The sequence below is a fragment of the Chiloscyllium plagiosum genome, chromosome 4 (genome assembly GCF_004010195.1).
Source record: "Chiloscyllium plagiosum isolate BGI_BamShark_2017 chromosome 4, ASM401019v2, whole genome shotgun sequence".
Lineage (NCBI taxonomy): Eukaryota > Metazoa > Chordata > Chondrichthyes > Orectolobiformes > Hemiscylliidae > Chiloscyllium > Chiloscyllium plagiosum.
In genome coordinates, this window is record NC_057713.1 from 57,733,376 (window position 1) to 57,758,419 (window position 25,044).

General features: G+C 40.6%; 1 protein-coding gene across 1 annotated transcript in view; it reads right to left on the reverse strand.

Moving 5' to 3' along the window:
- The window catches only part of dnaaf11 (dynein axonemal assembly factor 11), a 75,140-nt gene that overhangs the window by 14,396 nt on the left and 35,700 nt on the right, over positions 1-25,044 (reverse strand). The window contains exons 7-11 of the mRNA XM_043689401.1: positions 23,222-23,296; positions 15,519-15,584; positions 13,787-13,856; positions 7,110-7,205; positions 3,646-3,731 (exon numbers count right to left, since the gene is read on the reverse strand). Coding sequence (XP_043545336.1) covers positions 3,646-3,731; positions 7,110-7,205; positions 13,787-13,856; positions 15,519-15,584; positions 23,222-23,296 — 393 coding nt within the window. The remainder of the gene's footprint in view (positions 1-3,645; positions 3,732-7,109; positions 7,206-13,786; positions 13,857-15,518; positions 15,585-23,221; positions 23,297-25,044) is intronic.

Consider the following 25,044-nt stretch of genomic DNA (forward strand, 5'->3'; position numbering starts at 1 on the left):
AGGTCTAGGAAGGGGAGGGAGGAGTCTGAGACGGTCCAGGTAAATTTGAGGTCGTGGTGGAAGGTGTTAGTAAAGTGGATGAACTGTTCAACCTCCTCGTGGGAACACGAGGTAGCGCCGATACAGTCATCGATGTAGCGGAGGAAAAGGTGGGGGGTGGTGCCAGTGTAGCTGCGGAAGATGGACTGTTCCATATATCCAACGAAGACCAGAGCTGTTTGCAATATTCCAAGAGTGGCCTAATTAAAGTTCTGTAAAGGTGCAGCATAACTTGCCTGTCCTTATACTCAAAGTCCCTTTCAATGAAGGCAAGCATGCCATAGGCCTTTTTTCACTACCTTATCTGCCTGCGCTGCAAAATCTCTCTGCATATCAATACTCCTAAGGGTTCTGCCATTCACTGAATAATTTCCACCTTTACTTGATCTTCCAAAATGCATCAACTCATATTTGTCAGGATTAAACTCCATCTGCCATTTTTCTGCTCATGCCCTCAACTGATCTATATTCTATATCCTCCGACAATCCTCCTGACTATCCGCAACTCCACCAAACTTTATATCATCTGCAAAGTTACTAATTAGACCAGATTCATTTTCCTCCAAGTTTTATGCAGACCATGAACAGCAGAGGTCCCAGCACTGATCCATGTGGAACACTACTAGTCACAACCGTCCATTCCACCGCTACCTTCTGTATCCTATGTCTAAGCCAATTCTGTATCCAGAGATTAATGAGAATGATCTTATTTCACCACTGAACTTAATATATTCAGCCTGGTTTATTCTGGTAATATTAACTGCTATAATTGTCTACATTACCATGGTTTCAACTGTTCCATTGCGATGAAGGGGGGGAGAAACTTTAAAAGAAACTGATGGTGTCATCTACAATTTAGTTTGTGTATATCAGTGGCTGATGAAAATGTTTTAAATAGAAGAGAATCAAGATTTTGTTTGCTAATGTGGAGGTTTTACAACTGGAATTTTAAATTCCCAGCTGCATAGCCTTTAGCTATCCATCATCACAATATTTCTGCAGATACAATATTATGCTCTCCCTGCAACTCCTCTCAAATCCAAAAGGTGAAGAGTTGACCATATTTAGTATTTAACTGATATATTTTAGCATGACTAGCTGAAAGAGAAAGTATCATCTTCTTCTCCTATAATCAGTTACTACTCCAGGATCATCCTGGACTGCAAATCTTTATTTTAACATCACCACCATTCTCCTCAAATCTCTTTCGATTACTTCTTACAGCAATAGTGTCAGGAGCTGATGGATTTCTTTCTTATTTGGAGTTGGATGCCAAATTCAGCTGCCTTCTCCTTCCTTCCTCATTGTGAAATTTCTCAAATCAAATGTTGAAGCATACTCTATTACTTTCCATCTATTCTCATGCACTGAGTTCATATCATCTTGAAGATTTACTCTTTAATCTTTCTAATTGAACTGCTGCTTCACTACTTGATGGCATTGGAAGTGGTTTCTCTTCCTTGAATTCTGTTATCCTCATTTCCAGAAGCTCTATGCTTCTCTTTTCCTGAAGGAAAAAATTCTGAAACTTCTGTGCTTGAAAACTACTACCCTGTCTACTGCTAATAGATGCATTTGTCATCTTTATACGTGTATTATAACAATTAAAAGGAGGAGTGAGCTGATAATCAAGCTCCACAAGCTATACCAAGCGTGTACATGATTTATTTAATGTTTCTCTTTAATACTGTTATCTAGAACAAAAGAACTTTCACCAATCTGTAAGTTTCCTCGCTGAGCTTGAAGGTTTGTTTTCAGACATTTTTGTCACCATACTAGGTAACATCATCAGTGAGAGTCTTCGGTGAAGTGCTGGTGGTATGTCCCGCCTCTCTATTTATAGGTCTGGGTTTGTTAAGTTGGGTGATGTCATTTCTGGAAATGACATTACCCACCCTAAGAAACCAAGACCTATAAATAGAGAGGCGGGACATACCACCAGCACTTCACCGGAGACTCTCTCTGATGATGTTACCTAGTATGGTGACAAAAACGTCTGAAATTAGCTTTCAAGCTCAGCTAACAAACCTACAAACTTATCATCAACCTGAGCTACAAATCTTCTCAAAAATCACCAAGACTTTCACCAGGTTTGTTCAGTAAACTCAAAATGACACTTGTTTAAGAATAAGTTGTTCTGAAGAAGTGACAAAATGAAATATTAATATGCTATTATCCAGACTTAAACTATTATCCCATGAATTCAAAACTCTCATTCCTTTAAAGAGGGGAACTGTACTTCAGTAGTAATGTCACTGGACTAGTAATCCAAAATCTCAAGCTCATAAACTAGGTCATAGTTTTGAATCCTACCAAGGCAGATGGGGAGATGTGAACCAAAAAAAAACACTGTAATTAACAAATTAGCCTACTGCTGATCACAAAAATACTACCAGTTGTTATAAAAACTCTTCTGGTTCACTAATATTCTTTAGGGAAGGCTAATCTGCCTGGTCTGGTCTATGTACAACTCCAGATCCATAGCAATATGTGATGAATTCTTAACTGCTGCATGGGCAATTAGGGATAGGGATTAAAGGCTGGCCTAGCCAGTGCCATCCACAATCCATGAATGAATAAAAATAGGTGAAACAACACAGTTCTGCGGAGATATTAAAAGTTGGAAAAATAAGCAGAAAATGCACACCACCCCTGTAGTTCAAGATTTGAATGAAGATAGGATAGGCTGACTTCTCACCATTTCTTTGATTTTCTGCTTATAAGATCAGATTGCTGTTAGTTGTAGAATGATACAAAATCTTTAGACCAGATATCAAATTTAGATGGGAAACAGTTTAGAATCCCGATAATTTTATCAAGTTTTTTTCAAACAACTTCACCAAGGAAGTAAGAACATTTTAACTAGTTTTGCTTGAAAGATTATTCTCTTACAGAGAGTGAGAGCCGTAACACTGCCTTTCCTATAAATCCTCTGCAACAGCTGTCACCCTCCCAGGTGTGTAGTGAAGAAACAATTTTAGTTCAGAAACTGTGGATAGGCAACCTTTAGGACAGACCCAAGGGTTCATGCTGCAGTTAAGCTATCAAACCCATCTCTTAACTTTTCTTAAAAGCTTTGTGGGACTCTTTTTCACAAAGTCAGGTGACTTTTGTAAACACCTTTTCTTTGATTTTTAACTTTTTGTTTCCAAGAAATCACTTGATAAATCCCTGTTCAAACACATAATGTCCAAATAGTTCCATATTCCAGTTTCTCACAATAGTTGTATATGCATTTATAACATTTGATTGTACTATTGGTCTTTTGATTAGCATCACATCATCCAGCCTGCATAAACTTCCACTCATCTAAAACTATAGTGCGTCTACCTTATTCAGTATTAAAGTCCAGGTCAACTCTGTTCCCACTACTGACTCCAAGACACTCAATATCTCAAACTTAAAATTTTCACAAAATCCATCCATAGATATCCCTTTCTTTCCATAATTCTTCCAGCACTGCAACCTGTTCGTAAATTCTCTAAATCTCTGACTCTAATCTCTAATGGATTCTCCTCACTTTGTCTCATAGTGTACTCAAGACACTGCATGCAAGTTGTTACTGAAAAAGAGAAAACATTTAGCTTGCTATTACACAATAAATACCTTGTTACATGGGTATGTGACTTTGAGTATGTTGCAGATTGAGTTCTAGATGTGCTCTTAAGTTTTGGCTTAACCACCTCTTGCACCTAAATAAAATATTTCAAATTGAAATTATGATTAAATATAGTTACAAAAATGCACAACAAGCAAAAGCTATATACTATTAAGATTAAAGTCCAAACTGACAATGTTTGACGAAAAGAAAACAAAGAAAAGGCTGGGAAAGTAAGATTGTGAATCAAAATTATTTTGCTTAAAGTAAACTACATTGAAAATTAAACTGGACAGTTACTTATTACATTATTGTCCAATATTTAATTTCATTCACTTTAACACAGCTGAACATGTCCTATTACAAGAGGCAAAAATACTTTGCCCATTGTGTCCAATTTCATCCACATTATGCATTTTTGAGATAGAACTTTGTTCAAGAACGCTGACATATGAAAACCTAACAAACACAAAGCTGTAATTTTAAAATATCAATTCCTTTTGTTCTGCTTTACTTCTCTATGGAACTCCTCACATTCAGAGAGACTTCATAAAGGCACTACAAGATGAGGGAAAATGTTGAAACCAGGAAGATGGAAAATTATTATAGGCAAAGAAATATCTTCAAGAAGGTTTTGAAAGCAAGCAGAGAGATAGAAAAGTTTGGGACAGAACTCCAAAAGGCTGGGGTATAGAATAACTTTTCCCCTTGAATGATAGATTCCTGTAGTGTTTCTAATTGCTTCCATCGCTCCATCTTTGCCAGTCAGATATTCTATGGCTTATTCGCTGCTACCTAGTCTGCAGATATTGAGAAACCACTAACCCAACCCTATGTTACACAGTCTGGGTGGATATACTGTTAGCACCAGGCTGAAAGTCTACCTGTTGTTAGAAAAGATTTCAGTACATCTTCATTACTGTTTAAATATTCCCCAAAGTAATTCTGTAGCAAAATGAAAACTAATTATTTTTCACTACTCACATTTTTGGGTAAGGGGTAGAAGGCGGTTCTCAGGATTCATTATCATCCTTACAAATTAGCAAGAATGCTCGCAGGACCAACAAGCTATTTGCAAAGGGGATAAACAACTTAATTTATACTGCACCATTAAAATAATAAACCATCTGAAAGCCCTTTACAGAAATACAGTTAAAAAGATTTCCCACTTAACCATATACGGAGATATTAAGGCAGTTGGACAAAGAGTGGTCAAAGAAAGAGATTGAGGGTCATAAAAGAGGGAATTGAAGTTGGGAAGCAGTTAGATTTAAGGGTAGTTTAGGGTCTGGGCAGCTGAAGACACAGCAGCCAATGGTGGAGCAGTTAAGATTGGGGACATTCGGGAGGAGAAAGTGAGGACTGCAGATGCTGGAGACCAAAGTTGAAAAATGTGGTGCTGGAAAAACACAGCAGGCCAGGCAGCATCCGAGGAGCAGGAGAATCGACGTTTTGGGCATAAGCCCTTCTTCAGGAATGACTTTAAATAGGTCAGGGTCTGACGATAGAGGAGGCCAAGGACCTGCATGTCCTTGGCGGAGTGGGAGGGGGAGTTAAAGTGCTCAGCCACGGGGCGGTTGGGTGGTTGGTGCGGGTGTCCCAGAGTTGTTCCCTGAAACGTTCCGCAAGTAGGTGGCCTGTCTCCCCAATGTAGAGGAGACCACACCGGGTGCAACGGATACAGTAAATGATGTGTGTGGAGGTGCAGGTGAATTTGCAACAGATATGGAAGGATCCATTGGGGCCTTGGAGGGAGGTGAGGGGGGAGGTGTGGGGGCATGTTTTGCACTTCTTGCAGTTGCAGAGGAAGATGCCAGGAGTGGAGGTTGGGTTGGTGGGGGGTGTGGACCTGACAAGGGAGTCGCGGAGGGAGTGGTCTATCCAGAACACTGATAGTGGTGGGGAGGGAAATATATCCCTAGTGGTGGGGTCTTTTTGGAGGTGGCGGAATTCCTGAAGAAGGGCTTATGTCCGAAACGTTGATTCTCCTGCTCCTCGGATGCTGCCTGACCTGCTGCGTTTTTCCAGCACCACATTTTTCAACGACATTCAGGAGGACAAAATTATAAGAATGCGTATGTCTGAAGCTAGTGGGGCTGGAGGGGATTGCAGTGGTGGGGCCAGGAATGAAATAATTCAAAGACAAGGATGAGAATTTTTAAATCGTGCATGGCTTGGGCACAGCCAAAGCAAATCATTGAGCATAGAGGTAATGGATGATTCTTGGTTCAAGAAAGGATGTCAACAAAATGTTGGATAAAATCAAGTTTCTGGAATGTAGCTTGTTGGAGCCCGGCCAGCAGTGCTCAAGAATAGTAAAGTCTAAAAGGGCCAAAAGTATGAATGAAGGTTTAACAGCAGATGAACCGAAGTAGGAGCAGAGACAGACATTGTTACATAGGTGGAAAATAGGCAATATAGGTAATTGCGCAAATATATAGTGTGAATGGTGACATCAAATACAAGATCAAGGGTTTCAAGCAGACTAAATCAGCCTCACAAGGATGGTAAAAACAAGGACTTTCGATGCTGGAAATCAGATTCTAGATTAGAGTGGGGCTGGTTTCTCCCCACCCCCACCCTCCTCTCATTTATCTCTCCACCCTGCCAGCACTCTGCCTCTATTCCTGATGAACGGCTTTTGCCCGAAACATCGTTTTTCCTGCTCCTCGGATGCTGCCTGGACTGCTGTGCTTTTCCAGCACCACTCTAATCTAGAACCTCACAAGGATGGAGTCAGTAGCTAGCGATTGGAGCTTGCAATAGGCCCCAAAGACAATAGCCTTCACAATTCCTGGATGAGTACAGCTCCAACACTACTCAAGAAACTTGATACCATCCAGAAAAACGCAGCCCACGTGACTGGCACCACAACCACAAACATCAACATTACTCCCATCAATGATGTTCAGTAGCAGCAGTGCGCACCTTTCACTAGGTGAACTGCAGAGATTCAAAGATCCAAAGACAGCACCTCCCAAACCCACAACCCCTACTATCTAGAAGGACAAGGGCAGCAGATAAATCAGAACACCATCACCTGCAAATACCCTAAGTCACTCACCATCCTAACTTGATGATATGTGGCTGTTCCTTCAGTGTCACTGAGTAAAAATCTTTGAACTCCCGCCAAAAACATTGTGTGTCTACTAACAACAGATTATAGCAGTTCAAGAAGGGAGTTCACCACTACTTTCTCACGGGCAACTAGGTGCATGCAATAAATGCTGTCCCAGCTAGTAACTCCTATGTCTCATGAGTGAATTTTAAAAAATCATATCAGAATAAAATTTCTGCCCATCAAGTGCAAGATGTTGCATTGTTACAGGCATACATCTGCAAATGCCCCAATAAAGATATTCAAATGAAACTGAATTAGCAACATGTTTTCAGCACATCACAATCTGGTCATTTAAAGTTAACATAAAAGTGAAGTAACGAGAGATAAATGCCATCTAACATACGACTGCACCTTGGGCATTGTGATGAGCAGATGTCCTGTGGTTTGGGATCTCTTGGCAGAACTGCTGTCAGGTTTTACTTCTTCTGGAAGCACCAGCTGAAACACCTAAAATTAACATTGAAAACAATGCAATATACCGCACCAAAATCATCTGCTGTAATTATTTCAATTGAAATAAATTACAAACTAAGTTGCTTCATGAGATAATGTATGATTTGTTCCCAAACAAAGCTAATTAATAAGTTTGGAATAGTATAAGGAGGCTAAACCTTACTTTTTAAAAAGTCTAAATTATTTTGCTTTGGAAAGATGGATATGATTTTCCATCACAGAGACAAAACATAAAGTAATGCAATTTGATTCAACAAGAATCTTCTACACCAGTGGAGAGTGATAGCATAATGGCAGTGTTACCAGACTACAACAGCCTGAACTAATGTTTCGAGACAAGCATTCAAATCCCACCATGGCAGCCAGGGGAGTTTAAATTTTATTAAAATAAAGCTGGATTTTTTTTTAAAAAGTGCTTGGCTTAATAATAATAATTATGGAACTATCAGATTGTCATAAAAACCCATGTAGTCTCATTTTCACTAATATCTTACTTGGTCTGATTAGCATGTGACTCCAGACCCACAACAACAGTTAGCTCATAAATGTCGTCTGTAGTGGTCTAACAAATTAAACAGTTGCATCAATCTGCTACAAAATGCAAATAAAATTAGACAGATGAATCAGCATTGACTTAAGCATCAAGGTGTAACAAAGTCACATGCTGCTCAATTGACCCTCCAAAGTTATCCCCATTAAAATCTCGAGACTTGTGACAAAAGAGGAAAGCTGGCCTTAAGATTAGTCGAGCAACAACTTGACAGACATACTCATGGAATGATACTTTGCACACAATGATCCAGATAACACCACCCTTGTCGTCCCTGGGAAGACAGATTCATTAGAAGATAGTAGTGCAGTAATTATACAGTCAGGCCAGAAATCCTGGGAGTCGTAAATATTGATCCTGGACCCCAGACAGTCTCTTGGCATCAGTATAGAAAGAAAACCTCTTGCTGAGTGCACAGACCAAGCCCTCACCCCATCAGCTTATAAATCAGTACTCCTTCATGTTGTACACCACCTGAAAGAAGCACCGATAATCACAATGTAAAGCACATAATTTATTTTAGATGTGGGATTTCCCAGAAGGGAAAAACAGTTTAAAAAAGTAATATTTGGAAATGAATATAACACTGGAGCTCCACTTTGAAGCAAGAAAGGTGAGTTGGATCAGTATGTGCCACTTGCAAATTTTACTGGTTTTTACTTCTGAAATATCCACCAAACCGAAGTACCATTACTGACCTCACTGGTTGATCCTGAAGGACATGTGTCAAGGGCAATGAAGGATGAATAAGTGCTTAAATAAATGCTCCCTTGCCAGAAATACTTAACCCCATGAACACATTTTTAAAAATCCGTCATTCTGACCCTATGGCAGATGCAAGACAGCTAAAAAGGTGTGACCTAATTCTCGCCAAGCTATCCGTTGCTGATGCATCTATTCTTTACAGCATGAACAGGAGTGACCACAGTAGGGACAAAGCTTCATCTTTATATTGAGGATATCCTCCATTGTGTTCAGCTATATTTCCATTGTGCAAACACAGTTTGTCAACATGATTTATGAAGGGTAGGTCGTGCCTCACAAACCTTATTGGGTTCTTTGAGAAGGTGACCCAACAGGTGAATGAGGATAAAGCAGTTGATGTGGTGTATGTGGATTTCAGTAAGGCGAGTGATAAGGTTCCCCATCGTAGGCTATTGCACAAAATATGGAGGAATGGGATTGAGGGTGATTTAGTGGTTTAGATCAGAAATTGGCTAGCTGAAAGAAGACAGAGGGTGGTGGTTGATGGGAAATATTCATCCTGGAGTTCAGTTACTAATGGGGATCTGTTTTGCGTCCACTGCTGTTTGTCATTTTTATAAATGACCTGGATGACAGCAAAGAAGGATGGGTTAATAAATTTGCAGATGACACGAAGGTTGGTAAAATTGTGGATAGTGATGAAGAAAGTTGTGGGTTACAGAGGGACATAGATAAGCTGCAGAGCAGGGCTGAGAGGTGGCAAATGGAGTTTAATGCAGAAAAGTGAGAGGTAATTCACTTTGGAAGAAGTAACAGGAATAAAGAGTACTGGACTAATGGCAAGATTCTTGGGCGTGTAGATGAGCAGAGAGATCTCGGTGTCCAGGTACATAGATCCTTGAAAGTTGCCAGGTTGATAGGGTTGTTAAGAGGCATACGGTGTGTTAGCTTTTATTGGTAGAGGGATTGAGTTTCGGAACCATGAGATCATGCTGCAGCTGTACAAAACTCTGGTGTGGCCACATTTGGAGTATAGCAAACAGTTCTGGTCACCGCATTATAGGAAGGATGTGGAAGCTTTGGAAAGGGTTCAGAGGAGATTTATTAGGATGTTGCCTGGTCTGGAGGGAAGGTCTTACAAGGAGAGGCTGAGGGACTTGAGGCTGTTTTTGTTTGAGAGAAGAAGGTTGGGAGGTGACTTAATTGAGACATATAAGATAATCAAAGGGTTAGATAGGATTGACAGTGAGAGCCTTTTTCCTTGGATGGCGATGGCTAGCACGAGGGGACACAGCTTTAAATTGAGAGGTATAGACATAGGACAGATGTCACAGGTAGTTTCTTTACTCAGAGTAGTAGGGGCGTGGAACGCACTCCCTGCAACAAGAGTAGACTTGCCAAGTTTAAGGGCATTTAAATGGTCACTGGATAGGCATTTGGATGAGAATGGAATAGTATAAGTTAGATGGGCTTCAGATTTGTTCCACAGGTCAGTGCAACATTGAGGGCCAAAGGGCCTGTACTGTGCTGTAATTAGATTAGATTATTTACAGTGTGGAAACAGGCCCTTCGGCCCAACAAGTCCACACTGACCCGCCGAAGCGCAACCCAGCCAGACCCATTCCCTACATTTACCCCTTCACCTAACACTACGGGCAATTTTAGCATGGCCAATTCACCTAACCTGCACATTTTTGGACTGTGGGAGGAAACCAGGGCACCCGGAGGAAACCCATGCAGACACTGGGAGAATGTGCAAACTCCACACAGTCGCCTGAGGCGGGAATTGAACCCGGGTCTCTGGCGCTGTGAGGCAGCAGTGCTAACCACTGTGCCACCGTGCTGCCCGTTCCATGTTCTAAAAATGAGATTGGTTCATAGTAGATTGAGCTCAAAACTGGGCAACCATGAGACCCTGTGGGTTAATGGCTTTAGCAGGATTGTATTCAACTACATTTACACTCTTATGGCCCAACATGTCAAAAATGTAAAATTAAGGAGGGGATGTTGGATGTCTTGAAAAACATTAAGATACACAAGTTCCAAAGGCCTGATAGCATCTATCTCAGGATACTGAGGAGGCAAGTGGGGAGACTTCTGGGAGCTTGACAGAGAATTTTGCATCCTCTTTAGCCATAGGCAAGGTCACAGAAGGCTGAAGAATAGCCAGTGTTGTTCTTTGTATAAGAATCTTTGCAATAATCCAGTGGGTCTAATGTCAGTGGATTCTTAGAGACAGGATTTACTCACATTTGGAACAGAATGGAATTATTAGGGATAGTAAGCATGGCTTTCTGAGAGCAAGATCTTGTCTCACAAATTTGATTTGAGTCTTTGGAGGAAGTGAAGTTGATAATGGGGCTGGTGGGCAGTAGATGGCTGTTTAACAGCACTACACCGTATGAACTGCAGCATTTCAAGAGGTAGCTCACTATCTTCAAAGGCAATTAGGGATAGGAATGCATCAAAAACAGATTAAAATAAATTTATGTTTGTTCGTTGTCTCATAAGACATAAGAAATTAATACAAATGGTGCTACCTTGAAGATCTGGATGACAGAAAGTTTGATGGCTCATGCAATTGATCAAGGTCAGGATATTCATTCTTCAAATAGGTATACTTCCAACTGAATTATTAGCCTCAGACATTGTTCTCATATTTAGCACTGCTGAAAATCTCACACCCATATCTCTTACATTGCCAGTTATTTAAACATGCTAACCATATCACTCCAAATAATTGCAACTTTTAATCAACATAATTTCTACTCTCTTGCAGGAGGTGTGACGTAAGCACTTGCAATACCATGTAATCAGTAGGGGACAGGAATAAATGTACTTTCTTAGCACTCTATAATTATGTCTAATCCACTTTCTCACATTCCACTTGCTTCTCACATGGCATAAGTTGCACCTCTCATTTTCCAACTTTCTGCGAAGCACAACACACATTATGCTGTATTATGTTGCAAGGCTGCAGGACCTGATGATGTTATCAGAACTTCCACATAGGCTTCTAGTGGCTATCGAACCACGATCACGTAGAGGCCAACCAAGTAATTTAGAAGTAGGGATTGCCTAGTCCAATTAACCATTAGACGCTAGAAACGAGATACTAATGGCAGCACCAAATGATGGCATGGCAGGTTTTAACACCACATTTAAATGGCTGCCAGCTTGGAATTCTCTGTTGCCTCGTTTGAAAGCGTGCTGTCCTGACTAATCTGATGATTGGTCTTACTGCTTGACTGTCTCCGTCACCATTCATTATCTGAAAGTAGCCTATATGCAAGGAACTGAACAGGGAATTGCAGCAACTATGACAGAGGGAAGACTTTGCGAGCCTCATAGATCTCTCCCTTTAGATACTCTTATAGGCTGCTAGACAAGATGAGTCACTCATTAAGGTACTGGAAGAAGAAACTGGCCTACCTGACACAGCAAGCCTGGAAGAAAATTGCAAAGGAGGTCACTAGCTGTGGGCTCTCTCCAAACCTGGATGCAGTTTTGTAAATGCATCAACATTCTGTCAAGGTGAGATTTCCATACCATGGTGATAGCGGCATGGTGAGACCGTGGCTAGCACTGCTGTCTCACAGCACCAGGGACCCAGGTTCTATTCCAGCCTTAGGTGACAGTCTGTGTGGAGTTTGCACATTCTCCAGGGCATGGATTTCCTTCCTAAGTTCAAAGATATGCAGATTAGGTAGAATGGCCCTGCTAAATTGTCCCATAGAGTTCAGGGATGTGCAGGCTAGGTGGATTAGCCATGATAAATGTCAGGTTACAGGGCTGGGGTGGGTTTGGGTAGGGATGCTCTTCTGAGGGTCAGTGCAGACTTAATGAGCTGAATGGCCTCTTTCTGCACTGTAGGGCTTATATGATTCACTTTCTTCTCTAAAGCTTACATGTGGCATTGAACGAAGATGCTTAGCAAGGAATGACCACCAGTCTTTAGGTAAGGGCATCAGGAACCAGTATATCTCATCAGAAACATAACCAAATTTTTATGTCACTGATGATCTGCACAAGTGCCATGAGAGTTTCCATATGGAGGAGGCATTACATTATGAACCAATCAGCTACTACTTATATAGGTGTTCATTGATGATTGCAATGAACAATTGCAATTATCAATCTTCAGATGCTGAAGCTTTCCATAAACAGCAAGGCCTGGACAACTTCCAGAGCTGGGCTGATAAATGGCAACTAACATTCACACGACACAAGTGCTACATAATGGTCTAAAATGAGAGAACCTAACCATCGCATCTTGAAAGCATTACCGTTACTGAATTCCCCACTATCAACTTCCAGGAATTAGCATTGACCAGAAACTGAACTGGACCAGCCGTAGAAATACTGTAGCTGTGACAGCAAGTCAGAGTTTAACATTTCTGTGGTGAATAACTCACCACCTGATTCCACAAAGATGGTCCACAATCTAAAAAAAGCAGATGTCAGAAATGTCATAGGATAATCTACACTGGCCTGGAGGAGTGCAGCTCCAACAGCACTCAAGAACAATGTCCAGGATAAAACACCCTGCATGATTGGCACCTCAATTAACTCCTTTAACCCCACCATTACAGAGGTGTGTACCACTTACAGGATGCATTGCAACAATTCCCAAGCTCTGGAGACAGCACCTCCAAACCTTCAACCTCTATCACCTGGTAGGATAACAGTAGCAGATACATGGGTACATCACAACTTGCAAATTGTATTACAAGACACACAACATCCTGACTTTGAAGTACATTAGCATTCCTTTACTGTCACTGGGTCAAAATCCTGGAACTCCCTCCCCAGCAGGGCACATAGACTGTAGTGGTTTAAGGCAGCTCACCACTATCTTGTCAAGAGCAATTAGCGTTGGGCAATAATTGGCAGATGGCAGAATTCCAGCTCAACAAAACAAAATACTAACATTAAAAAAAAAGCACACTGTGCCTAAGATTCTAATTTCCACAGTTCTGTGAGAAGAACATTCTATGTATATGTATTTAAAGCATACATATTTTTATTTCAGCTTTACTGATTATACAACAGTGCAAACCAGGGCAATGTAATCAATGCTAACCATTCATATCAGTCTAAAGGCAGGTAACAAAGTCTAGTCAATATATCTGTGGAAAAACTGGACAAATACCTTGAAGAGGAACATGTCTTTAGGTGCATTTGTTATGAAACAAGAAGATGAAACAGTCTTTGGACTTATGGAGTCTTTGGATATCAAGGTTTTTACATTTCAGATGTACACTTGTATTATTGATTCTATTTTGTCTGTACTTCAGAAATCTATATATTGGATACTGACCTTCCCTTTCACCATTACACAGACATATGTTGGTTGAACATCAATATCAAGCAGAGATGTGTCCATATGTCTGCAAGTTAAATTTTTGAAAATTGATCAATATTGGCAATTCAATAAAGTGAATCCCACTTTTGTACATAGTTCACATAAGAGGGTTACCTTGCTGCTCAGCTAATTGAATGGTATGCACTATACTAGTTTTGGAAAGAAAAAGCTAAATATTTCTAATGCACAAGTAAAACAGAGCATTTCTTTTGAAAAGAGTACTAACGTAAGTACTAACCTATTGCTTTGTATTATTGTATCTTTTGAAGTTTGATGAAAAACTGTATTATGACACTTGTGAGCAGATAAAAGAACAATTTTTCAATGCCAACTAATGACATTAATTTTGCCTTTTCATAAATTCCAGAACTTTTTCCCAGTATTGCATAACACAGGAGAAAAAACATAGAGCATAAAAAAATGATTTTCTTTTCTCATTGTCTCTTTATCATACTTAAAGATATTGCAAATGGAAGAAAAAAGGTTGTCCGGCTGAAGGGCAAATATCATCCAATTGGTTAATGATTATTTGAGTTCTCCAATTGGCATAGGAAAGCACGGCAACACAAGGATGGACATGTTGGCTAACAAATGGCTGACTGAGGGTAAGTCATGTTATGAAACCTTCATGAATACATTTAAATCACAGTTGGCAACCCTACCCAGTACACTGAATAGAAAAGGTGCTGAGATAAGTAGTGTGCAAAATCGTCAAGATACATAAAACCTTGAATGTGCATTGATATGCTTTTAGTTGTGATCCCTTTCTTGTATCTGCAACTAAGCAAAAGAGTGAAAATAAAATTGAAAACAACCACCAATTAAGCTATGACTCATTTTAAGCATTTATGAATTATTGTTTGACTACTGATACACATGAACATGTGGAAACCTATAATAACCTTAAAGTATGGATGTTAAAAACAGTGGCAGGCTAGTGCCTGTGGTGCATTTAGGTGGTACTTTATGCTTTCAGGATGTGAAACAAATCAGTGATGACTTTCTTTGTCATTCCTCAATTCAATGTGGATTTCTCTCCGTTCCTATATGTATTCTGGTATGATACTGGTGGCTAGATACCACTACAGCCTCACCAGACTAGCAATCCTCTGCTTCCCCTCCTTCTCTTTCTCCAAAAGCAAATATATTTGACAGTGAGAGCCGCCCACCCTGTCTAAAAATATGAGAATGTGGGTAGCAAAGGACAACAAAAAAGCAAATGACAACACAATTGCCAAAAGAGTTAAAATAGGAAAATGAACAAACATTGTGTTTTTACAATAACAAATATTGTTATTTGGCACTTGAAATTTTCCATCTCTCCACCAGAGTGCTGAGCAGTTTTGAATGGTAGTTTTCTATAGTCACGAACGTGACATGATTTACTACAAACACGATGGTAATTATCAGACTGAGGCAAATGATCTCATGTCATTGCCAACTTTTGGCAGTGTAAAGGGAGCCGTTGCTAAAACTTTGGCGATCCAAAGTATGGATACCTACCCATTTCTGTACTTCCACCACATCATTAACACCCCAATATCAGGAATTATGATCAGGAAATATCACCTAATACCATAAAACTATGTTAAATTAGCCTTCGAAAAAAGCCCCACAAAACCTAATTTTAGGTGGCTGAATTCTGATATTTTGAGATAGGTGTACAGTTGTATGTTGCAAAGCTAACCTGTATACAGCAAGATCCAAAATGAACTGATTATTTTCTTCATCATCAGTCAATAGGAAATCAATCCTGCAAAGAAAAACAAAAAAATTCATCTTTAATTTCTAAGCATAACACTTTATTCAACCATATTATAGAGTAAGATTTAATGGTCGAGACAAAATGGCGTTGATTGCAGCTTACAGGCCATAGATGTTCCCTAAACCAGTCCCTGAGTTTGCGCTTGGTCATTCCGGTTGCCAGCCATTTCAACTCCCCTTCCTACTCCCCTGATAACATGTCCATCCTGGGCCTCATCCACCGTTAAAATAAGGCCTCACGCAAACTGGAGGAAGAAAACCTCATCTTCCACCTCATCTTACAACCATATGGCCTAACGTAGAATTCACCAGCGTTCAAATCTCCTCATCCCAGGTCCAGCCCTCCCTCTCTGCCCTTCTCCATTGACCTGACCTAACCTGCCCATCTTCCTTCCCACAGATCCTCTCCACCCTTCCCACTGACCAATTATAATCACCTCTTACCTGCATCCACCTATTGCCATCCCATCTACTTTTGTCCCATGCCACTCCCTCCCTCTATTTATTTCTCAGTCCCCTTCTCTCTCCCCAGTCCTGGTGAAAGGCTCAGATCTGAAATGTTGACTCCCCTGCTCCTCTGATGCTGCTTGACCTGCTATACTTTTACTAGCTCCACACGTTATCCACTCTGACTTTCCAGTAGCTACAGTCCTCACTATCTCCCAGTTAGTTTCAATATGGCCTAGGGTGAGATATCACACCCAGTCATGCATTTCTCACCTCAATATTTATGTTGGGTGTTGGGTGTTTATAAGGTGCATTGCATGGCAAGTGAGACTGAAGTACTCGTCAAGTCTCTGGCAGCATATTCAAAGCCTAGCTGGACTCTACTTCTATTACTATAAGCTGGGAACTCTCTCTCGTATTATGGTACTCTCTTCCAAATTTTGACCAGGATGACTCAGAAGAAAACTAAGCTTGTTCCTCCTTTCATGAAGAAAACTCTCGAGTGATGAGGGAGAGAAGACTAGTCCTCTTCCGAGCTGATGGTAAGGAGAGTCCACTCCACCAGACCCCGGCAGTCTAGGCAGAGATAATAGTAAGGGTCAGTGCTATCTTCACAGAATCACAGAATCCCTACAGTGTGGAAACAGACCCTCCAACCCAACATGTCCACACAGACGCGCCGAAGAGTAACCTGCCCAGACCCATTCCCCTACCCTACATTTATCCCTGACTAATGCACCTAACCTATGCATCCCTGAACACTGTGGGCCATTTAACATGGCCAATTCACCTAACCTACACATCTCTGGATTGCCAATGGGCACTGTAGACACCTGAAAAGGTATCATAGTACAACTGCCTAAGTCTTCCAAGTCAAAAGGAATAGACACACAGAAGATCCCCACACATTAGTTACAGAAGGCAGGCATGTAACTGGAAGTAGCTAGATGGAGTAGATAAGAAAAGCATACTGAGCTACCTAGGTGGCAGTGGTGCTACTTCACTATAAATAAGTCACCACTTTCGTCAATATATTTTCACTTGCACTGTTACAACATCTGCTGCAATATTATTGTCACCATACGACCTGTGTAAGTCACACCCATCTAAGAGATGAGGAGCCTTTTTATACATCTCAAGACTGAAAGAAGTTGTATTCGCCAAGCATTGCTCATCTCTCATAAACAATCAAGTTTTTGACTGCTAATAGCTTGATATGTCAGATATCTTTGAACACTAACTTTGAGAAGACGTTTCAGATTAAGGTGGAGGACACTAAACTGAAAGGCAGCATACAGAGAAAGTGGTAAGACCAGGTCTGCATTAACACACACCCCTTTAGCCCTTACATTTAGCTTATGAGTGAGAGATAATTTCATATATCTCTGATGTGGAGGTGCTGGTGTTGCACTGGGGTGAATAAAGCTAAAAATCACAATACCAGGTTATAGTCCAACAGGTTTATTTGGAAGTACAAGCTTTCGGAGCGCTGCTCTTTTGTCAGATAGGTACCTAACAAAGGAGCAGCACTCTGAAAGCTTGTACTTCCAAATAAATCTGTTGGACTATAACCTGGTGTTGTGTGATTTTTAACTTCATATATCTCAATAGGGAAATGCTGTTTTTATATATGAGCTTCTCAAGGGAGCCCACTGACAGTTATGATTGTGAGAAGTGAAATCTACACTTTATGTAGTTCTTAGCCAGTTGCCAGCAGAGTTTTAACAAGACTTCCAATGAAGGAACAGCTTAATTAAGAATCAGTTGAAACTAGATTGTCATTATGTGAATCAGACAGGGTTCTATCTTAGGAGCATAGAAAAGTAGCCAATTTAGGAGATCAGAAGATTAGACAAAATAAAAAATAGTTAAAAGTGACCAAAAATTCATAAAGAAAGAAAAGTTAGATGCAAGAAAACTAGCTAGAAATATAACAACAGATAGTAAGAGCTTCCATACTTATTTACTTAACAAAGTGGGTGTTGGTCCTATAGAAAGTGAGATTAGAGAATTAATAATGGAAAACAAGGAAATGACAGATGAATTGAACAGGCATTTTCCATTACTCTTCACTATAGAGGATACAAGTAACATCTCTGATGCAGCAATAAATCAGAAATAGGAAATAGAGGGAAAACTCAGGAAAATCACCATCAAGAAGTGGCACTGAGTAAACTGTTGGAGCAGTGGGCTAACAGAGTCTAGGTCCTGATGGACTTCATTCTACAGTCTTAAAAGAAGTGGCCACACCTCACCATTTTGGTGACTCAGTTATATGGCGTTAGAACAGTACAAGCCCTTTGGATCACAATGTTGTGCTGATCCATTAAGATCAAACTAACCTACATACCCTTCAATTTACTATCATCCATGTGCCTATCCAAGATGTGCCTTACATGTCCCTAATATATCTGACTTTACTACCACTACTGGCAGTGCATTCTACACATTCACCACTCTCTGTGTAAAGAGCCAACCTTTGACATCTCTCCTAAATCTTCCTTCAATCATCTTAAAATTACGTCCCCGCATGATAGCCATTTTCACCCTGGGAAAAAGTCTCTGGCTATCAACTCTCTCTATGCCTTTCATCACCTTGTACACTTCTGTCAAGTTGTCTCTCATCTTTCTTCGTTCCAATGCGAAAAACCCTAGCTCCTTCAACCTTTCTTCATTAGACATGCCCTCCAGTCCAGGCAGCATCCTGACAAATGTCGTCTGCACCCTCTCTAAAGCTTCCACATCCTTCTTGTAATTAGGCAACCAGAACTGAGCACAATATTCCAAGTGTGATCTAACGAGGGCCTTATAGAGCTGCAGAATAACCTTGTGGCTCTTAAACTCAATCCCCTGCTAATTGAAAGAAAACATACTGTATGCTGGCTTAACAACCCTCTCAACTTGGGTGACAATTTTGAGGGTTCTATGTATGTGGACCCCGAGATCCCTCTGTTGCTCCACACTGCCAAGAATCCTGCCTTTGACCCTGTAATCTGCATTCAAATTTGGCCATCCACACACTTTTCCAGTTGAACTCCATCTGCTATGTCTCCGCCCAACCCCAGCTCTGCTTCCTGTCAATGTCCTGTTGCAACCTACAACAGCCCTCCACACTATCCACAACTCCACCAACCTTTGTGTCACTGGCAAACTTACTAACCCACCCTTCCACTGCCTCATCTAAGTCATTTATAAAAATCACAAAGAGCAGATGTCTCAGAATAGATCCCTGCGGAACATCACTGGTCAGTGAGCACCAGGCCGAATACTTTCCATCTACTACCACCCTCTGTCTTCTATGGGCCAGCCGATTCTGTAGGTAAAAACAATGACTGCAGTGCTGGAAACCAGATTCTGGAGCTCCTCTCATTTATCTCTCCACCCTTCAGGCACTCTGTCTGTATTCCTGATGAAGGGCTTTTGCCCGAATCGTCGTTTTTCCTGCTCCTCGGGTGCTGCCTGAACTGCTGTGCTTTTCCAGCCAATTCTGTATCCAGACAGCCAAATTTCCCTGTATACCATGCCTCCTTACTTCCTGAATGAGCCTACCATGGGGAATCTTATCAAATGCCTTGCTAAAATCCATGTACACCACATCGACTGTTTTAACTTCATCAATGTGTTTCGTCACATCCTCAAAGAATTCAATAAAGTGTGTGAGGCATGACCTGTTCCTCACAAAGCCATGTTGACTGCTTCAAATCAAACTATCCTTTTCCAAGATTTGGAGATGCCGGTGCTGGACTGCGGTGTACAAAGTTAAAAATCACACAACACCAGATTATAGTCCAACAGGTTTAACTGGAAGCGCTAGCTTTCGGAGCACTGCTCCTTCATCAGATGGTTGTGGAGGTTAAGGTCATGCTCACAGAATTTTTAGCCAAAGGAGTCCAGAGTCAAGGAGATGGGATACAGTAAACAATCTTAGATTAAAACTTTCACCTTTATAATGGAATATGCTGATTTCTGGTCTTTGAAATGTAAATCCCAGCTCCAAGGACTAGTGCTTCCAATTGGGCCTGTTGGACTATGGCATGGTGTTTTGTGATTTTTAACTTTGTTAACTCCAGTCCAACACCGGCATCTCCAAATCAGACCTATCTTGAGATGTGAGAGGTCATACAACACCAGGTTATAGTCCAACAGGTTTGTTTGGGGGCACTAGCTTTAGAGCGCTGCTCCTTCATCAGGTGATTGTGGAGAATGTCTTGAGAGTGTAATTTGGGGGAAGTTCTAGGATTTAAATTTAAAAGAACAGAAACCAGCATATCCCATTATAAAAGATGAAAGTTTTCATCTAAGATTGTTTACTGTATCCCATCTCCTTGACTCTGGACTCCTTTGGCCATGAATTCTGTGAGCATGATCTTAACCTCCACAACCACCTGATGAAGGAGCAGTACTTCAAAAGCTAGTGCTTCCAATTAAACCTGTTGGACTATAACCTGGTGTTGTGTGATTTTTAACTTTTGCTTTTCCAAATAATCATAAATGCTGTCCCTCAGAATCCTCTCCAATAATTTGCCCACCACTGACTGGTCTGTAATTTCCAGGGTTACCCCTATTCCCTTTCTTGAATAAGGGAATAACATTTGCCACCCTCCAGTCATCTGGTACTACTCCAGTGGATGGTGAGGTCACAAAGGTCATCACCAAAGGCGCAGCAATCTCTTTCCTCACTTCCTGCAGTAACTTTCAGTATATCCCATCTGGCCCAGGGGACCTATCTATCCTCATGTTTTTCAAAATTTCCAGCACATCCTCCTTCTTAACATCAACTTGTTCGAGCATATCAGCCTCTTTCATGCTGTCCTCACAAATGATAAAGTTCCTCTCAGTAGTGAATACTGAAGCAAACTATTTATTAAGGACTTCCCCAACATCCTCCAACTCCAGACACAAGTTCCCTCCACTATCCCTGATTGGCCCTACCCTCACTCTGGCCATCCTCTTCTTCCTCACATAAGTGTAGAATGCTTTGTGGTTTTCCTCAAACCTACCTGCCAAGGCTTTTTCATGCCGCCTTCTCACTCTCCTGTGTGGGTAGTGAGGGATAATAACCTGGTGTTGTGTGATTTTTAACTTTATGCTTTTCCAAATAATCATAAATGCTGTCTCTCAGAATCCTCTCCAATAATTTGCCCACCACTGATATAAGACTGACTGGTCAGTAATTTCCAGGGTTACCCCAATCCCTTTCTTGAATGAGGGAATAATATTTGCCACCCTCCAGTCATCTGGTACTATTCCAGCACCACATTCTCGACTCTGATCTCCAGCATCTGCAGTACTCACTTTCTCCATGTCTCCATTTAGCGAGGCACTAAAATTAGAGTGTTAAGCTAATAAAGGAGTAGGAAAACTGAAGCAATTAGCAAATGAGTAAGTGGCACCTTTTGTAATTGGACAGGTTAAATCAATGGGTGAAATCACACTCGATAGACATTTTAATTTAGAGAGAGTGTAAGCAAGGATTTCCAAAGCAACAATAGTGTAGAAATAATCAGACAACCCAAACCGTCATTGCAGCACTTGCTAATGAGACACCACACAATATGGGTTCAGGTATGACCATTGGTGGTAGTCACTTGGCGATCACACTTCAAATACCTTCATCATCTGCTTTATCATTCTCTGCTCTAAGAAGAACAACTCTAGCTTTTCCAGCTAATCCATATAACTGTAACCCCTCATTCCAGGAATAACTCTTGTAAAAACCTCCCTTTTAAAGCTTTCACATTTTTCCTAAAGAACACTGCCCAGAATTACCATTCTATTCCAGCTGAGGTCAAACTTGTGTTTTACAAATTTAACTGGATTTTATATTCATGCCTTCATTTATAAAGCACATAAATCCAATTTGCTTAATGAATTACTTTAACTTAACCCTGCAACTTCTGAAATTTGAACACGAATCCCACCTGGTCTATATCTTGCATTGTCTTTAACGTTTTTCCATATTCTGTATATTGTCGCTCTTCATTTTCCCAACTAAAATGCATTACTTTGAGGTCTATTGACATTACTGTGTATATTGTATCACCAAATGGTGGCACTTTCCAAAATTGTGCCCACAATTCTAAATGATTAACTTATGTTGAAACATGGATTCTTGGATTCTTGAAGATTGTTAATTATGGATTCTTGAAGAATCATAGAATCCCTACAAAGTGGAAACAGGCCCTTAGGCCCAACACATCCACACCGACCCTCTGAAGAGTAACCCACCAGACCCATTTCCCTACCCTATTATCCTATATTTACACCAGACTAATGCACTTAACCCACAATCCCTGAACACTATAGGCAATTTAGCATGGCCAATTCACTTAACCTGCACATCTTTGGATTGTGGGAGGAAACTAGAGCACCCGGAGAAAACCCACACAGACACAGGGAGAATGTGCAAACTCCACACAGTTACCCAAGGTTGGTATAGAACCTGGGTCCCTGGCACTGTGAGGCAGCCGTGCTAACCACTGAGCCACCGTGTCGCCCAACACATCTGCCTGGAACAAGGCTGTTTCTGCTTGGTTTCGAACTAGACACCTTTCGTGTCTAGATTAGAGTGGTGATGAAAAGCACCATATTGTGTGGTGTCTCATTAGCAAGTGCTGCAATGACGGTTTGGCAGGTCAGGCAGCATCCGACGAGCAGGAAAATCGACATTTCAGGCAAAAGCCCTTCATCGGGAATGAGGCCACCAAGTTAACATGATAGCCACTACACTACCGAAACAAATTTTCACCTATATTGTGACAGCCCTTTTTAGCCCGAGCTTTAATTTTGAGAACCAGTTGGATATCTCTCATATATCACTATGCTGTGAAGAAATGCTAAAAACCCTTTGAATCAAAAAACATCTGACAATTATAAAATGTTTAAAAAAACCTTGCCTTTTAAAATCTGAAACTTTCCTTGCATAAAGTAAGAGGAGAAATTTGTTTCCATTCACAGTAAAGTCTACTCTGCCTGTCTGCCTCCGAATGAAAACAAATGGATTATCTTCCTAAGGCTTCAAGCTATCTATCCAGCAGGTTGACAGCTAAGTTGAATTACAACAGTATATGAAAAAAGAATTGTAGAATGAGTTTCTAATGTCTACATAATTTTAAAATTGCTTTTAATTATGTCAGATATATAATCTATGTTTGGCAGAAGAATGATCAAGTTACATACTTGGGTTCATTAACATTCAGGACCCGTCCCTCAGAGGTGATGTGTATTCGCTGTGGCTTTTGTTTACCTTGATTTCTGCAACAATAAATTCAAAAGAAGTGCTTACAGATAATTAAATAAGCAAAAATTTAACATTTATTTTTAAATCCCAGAACATAGACTTTAGTCACTGATTTCTTCTCCTCTTTCTGACAAATGTGCACTATTTCACAGGAGCTGACAGTCTATACCTCAAGAAAATGTTAATTCGTTTCCAGAAACAGTACACAACAAAAGGAAATGTGAAAGAAAATCGTAATTCCACAAATAGTTGCAGAACAATCACACTGTTACATCTGAAGTCACAGCCAATTGCAGCCAAATAACTAGGGATGCTTTCGTCACTCCAGCCTTATGGATGAGCATTTGGGTTTTTTTGTTTAATTTTATCTTAGAATGTGGGCCTTTTTGACAAAGCCAGCATTTATTATCTTTCCCTAATTGGACTTGAGGAAGTGATGGTTCAATCCATATAATCACTGCTGTAATTTCGAAAACAAAAGAGCCAATTTACACATAGCAAAATTCCACAAAGAACATTGAGAATAATCTCAAATTAATTCAATAAATTAAAACGTTGATTGAGGGATAAGTATTTGCCAGATTACCAAGGAGAATTCTTGAATTATTCTTCAAATTGTGCCACATGATCTTTTACATCCATCTGTGACAGCAAACAGGGCTTTTGACTAATGTCACAACTGGAAGATGGCACATCTGATGATGCCACAGTATTGCAGTGAGTGGGTCAGCCTGTTTTTGTGTTCAGGTCTCCACAGTGGCTTGCAAATCTATAATCTCTAGCTCAATAGCAGAACTTATAAACTTAATGGTAAGGTCCTAGGGAGTGTTGCTGAACAAAAAATACCTTGGAGTGCAGATTCATAGCCCTTTGAAAGTAGAGTCACAGGTAGATAGGATTGTGAATAAGGCATTTGGCATGCTTTCCTTTATTGGTCAGATCATTGAGTATAGGAGTTGGGAGGGCATGTTGCAGCTGTACAGGACATTTGTTCAGCCACTTTTTGAATATTGTGTGCACTTCTGGTCTCCATCCCATTGGAAGGATGTTGTGAAACTTGAAAGGGTTCAAAAAAGATTTACAAGGATATTGCCAGGGTTGGAGAATTTGAGCTATAGGGAGGGGTTGAATAGATTGGGGCTGTTTTCCCTGGAGCGTCGGAGGCTGAGAGGTGACCTTATAGAGGTTTATAAAATCATGAGGGGCATGGATAGGATAAATAAACAAAGTCTTTTCCCTGGGGTGGGGAAATCCAGAACTAGAGGGCATAGGTTTAGGGTGAGATATAAAAGAGACCAAAGGGGCAACTTTTTCACGCAGAGGGTGGTATGTGTATGGAATGAGCTGCCAGAGGAAGTGGTGGAGACTAGTGCAATTACATCATTTAAAAGGCATTGGGATCAGTATATGAATAGGAAGGGTTTGGAGGGATACAGGGGCGGCGCTGGCAAGCGGGACTAGATTAGGTTGGGATATCTGGTCGGCATGGACAAGTTGGACCGAAGGGTCTGTTTCCGTGCTGTACATCTCTATGACTCTAAGTGTTGGCAAATAATTTAGTAAACTCTATCAAATACTCAAATGATTATACAAATGCACTTTCTTAAAAGGCAATTAGACAGGAATTAACACCTTAAAGGCTGGCTGATTTTTCTTAAAAACCAAGCATGAGTCCAATAATAATTTTTCCATTATCAACTAATGCTAATTCCATCAGCTAATGCAACATGGGAAGTAATGTGCCGGGGTGGGGGTGGGGGGG